Source organism: Triticum urartu, chromosome 3 (assembly GCF_003073215.2).
Source record: "Triticum urartu cultivar G1812 chromosome 3, Tu2.1, whole genome shotgun sequence".
Taxonomy (NCBI): Eukaryota; Viridiplantae; Streptophyta; class Magnoliopsida; order Poales; family Poaceae; genus Triticum; species Triticum urartu.
In genome coordinates, this window is record NC_053024.1 from 562,235,562 (window position 1) to 562,242,648 (window position 7,087).

At 52.0% G+C, this 7,087-nt stretch overlaps 1 protein-coding gene across 1 annotated transcript; it reads left to right on the top strand.

Moving 5' to 3' along the window:
* Nucleotides 1-2,195: 2,195 nt before the first annotated feature.
* On the top strand, nucleotides 2,196-5,435 carry LOC125545006 (receptor-like serine/threonine-protein kinase SD1-8). Its single transcript, XM_048708830.1, has 6 exons — nucleotides 2,196-3,636; nucleotides 3,738-4,084; nucleotides 4,187-4,397; nucleotides 4,504-4,741; nucleotides 4,826-4,976; nucleotides 5,064-5,435. The coding sequence occupies exons 1-6, from the start codon at nucleotides 2,337-2,339 to the stop codon at nucleotides 5,364-5,366; spliced, it is 2,550 nt and encodes an 849-aa protein (XP_048564787.1). The 5' UTR covers nucleotides 2,196-2,336; the 3' UTR covers nucleotides 5,367-5,435.
* Nucleotides 5,436-7,087: the final 1,652 nt, after the last annotated feature.

Here is a 7,087-nt window from a genome sequence, read left to right on the forward strand (position 1 = left end):
CCCACCTGCTCATGATTCTGGCAACCTCTGGTTCACCAGATCTGGTGGTTGGAGGACGGCTTGGGGCTGGGGGCACAAATAGGGGGGAACCCTTGGCTGGAAGCGACAACCATGATGGCGACGACATTTTGGGCGCCATCCTCTTACAGTGTCGTCGAGGTCCGCCCCTCCCCTCCCACCATGTGTGTGCATGGTGAAAACAAGAAATTCCTCGATTTGGGCGACGACGGTGCCCCGACGTTGTCACCTTCATGAAGGTGCTGCCTTTGGATAGTGGAGTGGCGGGCAAGGCTCTCGCACGGGTGTTTGGCCGCCGATGGTGGCTGGTGTTGTTTAATGGTGTGGCCGCCTAGTGGCAGCACGAGTTTGTAGGTTGTGTCATGCTCATCCTAACTTAGAGGTGTGCAACTCTGCAGGAGCTCTGATTTAGTTCCATGGTGTGGCTGCACTTGTTCTCCCAACATCTTCTTTGACGATTCTGTTGGGCAGCTTGGGTTCTGCACGACGTATGAGACATGATGTCTGATGATGCTTCGCGAGGTGAGGCGCTTGTGCATGTCGTCCTTCCTCGGCACCAATTGGCCATGTCCATGTGTGCTCTAGGAAGCATCTCCGCCTGCCAACGGTGTGGCGCCCACGAGCCAGGGCAAGAGGGCAGGTGGTGCCTTCTTTGGAGGCGGAGATGGCCAGCATGACAGTGTGTCATCCGGGTTTTGACTACATATGGACTTTGCTCCATGTCCTCTTTAGCATGATCATGGCGTCCATAGATGGCATCGTTGCTCAAGCTTCGGAGCTTGTGCTACATAGTGTTTGTTAGCTTTTCCCTTAGTTTTTCATATTCTTTCTGCTGCTTGTTTCGTTGTGTTGAGTTGTGGTGTGCGTTTTGTGGGTTCTGGGTCTTTAAAGCGTCATTGAGTTAACACCCGACTCGGCCTTGTTTCTAAAAAGAAAATTTGAAAAGATGTAGTTTTTTTTAACACAGCACAGACGCAAGTGCTCATACATACGCATATACACTCATCCCTATGAACGCACACACGCACATCCTACCCCTATGAGCACCTTCAAGAGACTGAGCCGTCATATCATCTTGAGATTTACGAAGTCACCGTAGACGCCTCATCGTCTGGGAATGTCTCATCACATTGAAAGCGCCTCGCCGAAAATCCTAAAATAAATTCAGAAATAATGCGAGCACCAGGACTTGAACCCTGGTGGGTTGGGGATACCACTGTTCCTCTAACCATCCAACCACAGGAATTTAAAAAAGATGTAGTTATTGGAAGCCGTGCATAATGAGCAACATTTTAGCCAAAGAAGGCTGCTACTTACTGTACATGCACGGTGGTGGCATGCTCCTTTAACCCAACCGCATCACAGGCCGTATCCCGTATGTCAATCCAAGTGCATTGAACAGACAACACAGTGATTGAAGCAAACTGTTTTTTAAGGCAACTTGCATATAGGGTGTACCATTTTTAGTACTTAAACTTAAACTGTTATGCATCAGGATCAGATTGCCAGTTTCTGTTTAAAACAAGCAGCCAAAACCCCGCTGCTAGCTCTGCAAATGCACCGCAATATTAGGATCTAATACCGTGATATCGAAGTTTGACCACACATCAAGTATATACTGTATTTTTCTTCTCTGAACTCTGATGATCATCATTGACATGTCCCATCCAAGTGCATCGAGATATCGTAGTTTGAACACCCATGTGGCGGTGTCCGCCAACACGCCGTTCCGGATGCCGACGTTGACCTGCCCACATTTTCTGCTAACTAGCGAGATGCCCGTGCATTGCACGGAGCGTTAAGATACATCTTTTTTATAAAAAACATATTGTGACTGACCCAAGCGGAAGTAATCCCATGTGTAAAAACTAATGATATCTTGAGAAAGAGAAGAGATAGGGTGAGGAAGAGTATAAAAGCCCATGCGGCCACCATGCCAGATTGTTTCAGATGTTTCTTTTTTAATTGCTCAACATTAAGGTTGTGGGAGATAAGGATGAACAAGGAAAGGTCTTATCTGCAAATATGGAGAGAGGTGCGGGTATCTTTTTACAAAATTGTCATAGTTTACTTTCTATCCGTCAAATATAGATCAAGCGATCTATCTTGCAAGATGGCGGGCATACCATCAACACTAACTCGGTTTTTTATAAGAGTAGAGATAAGCAAGGGACGCAACATTACTTCTTTCAGCACTCAAGCAGCCACTCAACAACCAGAGTACCAGTTTCCATTCACACATACTCCGCCGGCCGCCGGCCGCCGGCAGCTCGCATTTGAGCGGCCAACTCCAAAGCAAAGAGATCATAGGAGAGCTGATGAGGAGGCGTGCGCTCTCTCTACTCCTCCTTGTCGCGGCCACCTGCCTCCCCGTATCGATCGCCACCGACACCATCGACCTGACCGCGTCCATCACCGGCAACCAGACGCTGCTCTCCGCCCGTGGAGCATTCAGGTTAGGCTTCTTCACCCCGCCCGGCAGCTCCGGCGGCAGAACCTACATCGGCATTTGGTACGCACGCATCCCAGTACGGACCGTCGTGTGGGTCGCCAACCGCCGGGACCCGGTCGTCGCGTCCCCGGGCGTTCTCAAGCTCTCCCCCGACGGTCGCCTTGTCATCGTCGACGGCCGGAACACCACCGTTTGGTCCTCCGCAGAGCCCACCGGAAACGTGGCCACCAAGGCCACCGCTCGGCTTCTCGACAGCGGCAACTTGGTCGTGAGCTCCGATGGGAGTGGATCGAGCCAGAGCGTGGCATGGCAGAGCTTCGACTACCCGACGGACACGCAGCTCCCGGGCATGAAGGTCGGGGTGGATCACAGGAGTGGCTTCGCCTGGAACATCACGTCGTGGAGCAGCCCCGCCGACCCCTCCCCGGGGGAGTACACGGTCAAGCTGATCGCCGGCGGACTGCCTGAGTTCTTCCTCTTCCGCGGCCCGGCCAAGATCTTCACGACCGGGCCGTGGAACGGCGTGGTGCTCACCGGCGTGCCGGAGCTCAAGACCGAGGAGTACACATTCGCGCTCGTGTCAAACCCCAACGAGACGTATAGCACCTACTACATCAGCTCCCCGACGCTGCTGACGCGGCTCGTCGTGGAAGGCTCGACGGGGCTGCTGCAGCGGTACGTGTGGGCCGACGGCGCGTGGAACAACTTCTGGTACCACCCGACCGACCCGTGCGACAGCTACGCCAGGTGCGGCCCTTTCGGTTTCGCCTACTGCGACACCGCGCATTCGCCGGAGTGTAGCTGCTTGCCGGGGTTCCAGCCGCGGTCACGGAAGTGGAGCTTCCGGGACGGCTCCGGCGGCTGCGTCAGGAGGACCAAGCTGAGCTGCGGGGACGGCGACGGGTTCTGGCCGGTTAACAATATGAAGCTGCCGGAGGCGACCAACGCGACGGTGCACGCCGACATGACGCTGGACGAGTGCAGGCAGCTGTGCCTGGCCAACTGTAGCTGCAGGGCGTACTCCGCCGCCAATATCAGCGGGGGCGTCGACCGCGGGTGCGTCATTTGGGCCACCGATCTTCTGAACATGCGGCAGTATCCGGCGGTCGTGCAGGACCTGTACATCCGGCTCGCGCAGTCAGATGTAGATGCCTTGAACGTCTCAGGTTAGAACTTCCCGGCCTGTTGTTTTTCTGACCACAGTTTGTACCATTTCGAGCAGTTCTGTCATAATCGTAGCTAAATGCAGCTACTTGATTGATTGCAGTTGCAGGTAAGCGCCGACGCCCCATGGTGATCGCCGTCGCCGCGGCTATTTCCGGCGCGCTTCTTCTGGCAGCCGCTGGCTGCTTATGTTTCTGGAGATACAAGGCGAGGAGGAAGCGGTGGCGTCAGGCGCCTGAAACTGCGCCAGGCAGTGGAGACAACGTGCTTCCATTCAGGGCCAGAAAACACCCTGCTTCGAGCCCAGCACGGGACAGCGAGAACAAGATGAGCTGCGGCGAAGACGATCTCGACCTTCCATTGTTCGATCTCGCCGTGATCCTCGCCGCCACGGACAACTTCGCAGCAGAGAGCAAGCTAGGAGAAGGTGGATTTGGCCCCGTGTATTTGGTAAGATAAATTAAGATCAAGTGAAAGTAGCTCGGATAAGTGGTGATTCCTCGACACCTTGTGATCTTTCAGTTTAGTGCTTATACGAAATATAATGAACAGGGGAGGCTTGAGGATGGGCAAGAAGTAGCTGTGAAGAGGCTGTCCAAGAAATCATCACAAGGCGTCGAGGAATTCAAGAACGAGGTGAGGCTAATCGCCAAGCTCCAGCACAGGAACCTGGTGAGGCTGCTCGGCTGCTGCATCGACGACGATGAGAGGCTGCTCGTCTACGAGTTCATGCACAACAACAGCCTGGACACCTTCATATTTGGTCAGTTCAGTTCATCAATTTTTTTGCACAAGAGAAAACTCGCAACCACTTTCCTATATCAAGTGAACACACAATTAATGTATCTCATTGGATGTATACAATGCAGATGATGCAAAGCGTAAGTTGCTGGGATGGAGCAAACGCTTTGAGATCATTCTGGGGATCGCACGGGGGCTGCTCTACCTCCACGAGGACTCGAGGGTCAGGATCATCCACAGGGATATGAAAGCGAGCAACGTGCTGCTGGACAGGAACATGGTCCCCAAGATATCGGACTTCGGCATCGCGAGAATGTTCGGCGGCGACCAGACGACGGCGTACACCCTCAAGGTCATCGGGACATAGTGAGTATCATAATCTCTGAAACCATCGTGTACGTATACACTGTTTTCGAGATGCTGACTTGTGAGGTGGTGGTCGGTGATCAGCGGTTACATGTCCCCGGAATACGCCATGGACGGCGTGTTCTCCATCAAATCCGACATCTACAGCTTCGGCGTCATGGTGCTGGAGATCGTCACCGGCAAGAAAATCCGAGGCTTTTACGACACCGAGCTCGATCTAAACCTCTGCGGTTATGTAAGCACCAGCATGATCAACTGTCACAAGTGGTCGATCTTTGATTGGTTGTTTTGCTAATGTACGATCATGCTGATCATTTTTCAGGCGTGGATGTTGTGGAAGGAAGGCAGGAGCACGGAGCTCCTGGACGATGCGATGGGCGGCAGCTGCGATCACAGCCAGGTGCGGAGGTGCATACAGGTTGCTCTCATGTGCGTCGACGTGCAGCCTAGGAACAGGCCGATGATGTCGTCGGTAGTCATGATGCTGGCCGGCGAGAACGCCACGTTGCCGGAGCCAAATGAGCCCGGCGTAAACCTGGGGAGGAACAGGACAGATACAGGGTTTTCTGAAACTCAAAGTGAGTTCACTGTGACTACGACAGATACAGCTCACAGCAAAAGTTAGTGGAAATCTATGATGCTCACCATGGTAGTTTAGCTTGGGATGGAATACTATGCACAGATTACAACAAAAGCTTCTTTTTTTTGTCTAACAATTGCTACGCTCCCTGGTGAAGTTTAACCATGACACGCCTAGGGGAAAGAAAAGTGATGTGTTCTATAATTTATAAAGAAAAATCAAGAGTATGTAGCTGCGTACCATATTTTTACAGAAGGAATAAATAGATTTGCAAGAACCCACACGATAATGCAAACATTAACGTGGGAACACCCACTCCATACGCTCAATCTAGCCTAATATCTCACAAAACGTTGTACTCCTTCTACGCCTTGAAGGGCTATCTTCCAGTCTCTAAGTTCGTCCAGAATCGTGCTAGCAAGATCAAGTGCATCAATTTGTTCCTTGTTCTTTATCTCCGTTGAAGACTCTGGCGTTGCATTGCTTCCACAGTGCCCATGCCGTGCAAATGACCAGACTGCCGAAACCCCTTCTGTCAATCGACCGAAAGTTAGCTCTTTGCCTAAGCCACCTGTCCAAGATAGTGTCGGTGTCCGTCGGGATCGGTAGGTGAAGTTGATCAAGGCATCCGTACCATACTTCGCGAGCGTAGACACACTGAGCCAGAATGTGTTCAACGGTGTCTTCGCTCCGAAGGCAAGTGAAGCACGCCGAGGAGTGATCTTGTAGGCCATGACGCGCCCTTCGATCTGAGGTTCATATCCGATGTTGGGTTGCCAGCCAAGCAAATATCTTCAGTTTTAGAGGGGTGCAGCTTCTCCAAATGCAAGGTGTCGGCGTCAAAACCGACCGATCTCGGGTAGGGGGTCCCGAACTGTGCGTCTGAGGATCGAAGGTAACATGAGACAAGTGACATGATGTTTACCCAGGTTCGGACCCTCTTAATGGAGCTAATACCCTACTTCCTGCTTGATTGACTTTGATGAGTATAAGGGTTACAAGAGTTGATCTACCTTGAGATCGTAATGGCTAAACCCTAGATGTCTAGCCTATATGATTATGATTACCTATACAGACTAAACCCTCCGGTTTATATAGACATCGGAGGGGCCTAGGGTCGTACAGAGTCGGTTTACAGAGAAAGGAATCTTCATATGCGAACGCCAAGCTTGCCATCCACACAAAGGAGAGTCCCATCCGGACATGGGGGAAGGCCTTCTATCTTGTATCTTCACGGCCCACTCGTCCGGCCCATGTCACACAGCCCGGACGCCCAGGGACCCCCTAATTCAGGACTCTCTCGGTAGCCCCTGAACCAGACTTCAATGACGATGAGTCCGGCGCGCAGATTGTCTTCGGCATTGCAAGGCAGGTTCCTCCTCCGAATACTCCAAAGTAGTTGAACAAAAGAACTATATCCTTCTCTATATAATCAGTTACAACCCTGAACCACAAGGGTGAAATACTTAAACAAAACAAGTCATGCCCACTAACAACTTTTTTGGTGAGATGTTATGTTCTGGCCTTATCACTATTTCGAACCGTTTTGTGGCCTCCCGCCCCGCGCCTCGAGGCGCAGCCTCTATTGACACGTCTTGTCAAAACAGAGATCGTGTCCCCTTATTGCGGGATTCTCAGCAATACGGGTTTGGGTAATCCAATCCTGCCATTTGCACGACCCCTTGGGAATAGGCGAGTTTTAAGGCCCGTGGGGGCGCTTGATATTCACTGCCTTCATAAGAGGATAAGGATCCATCTTTCTATCC

Coding starts and splice junctions, on each gene's coding strand:
- LOC125545006 (XM_048708830.1), top strand. CDS start 2,337: ATGAGGAGGCGTGCGCTCTCTCTACTCCTCCTTGTCGCGGCCACCTGC. Junction 3,637..3,737: donor AGATGCCTTGAACGTCTCAG/GTTAGAACTTCC, acceptor GATTGATTGCAG/TTGCAGGTAAGCGCCGACGC. Junction 4,977..5,063: donor ATCTAAACCTCTGCGGTTAT/GTAAGCACCAGC, acceptor ATCATTTTTCAG/GCGTGGATGTTGTGGAAGGA.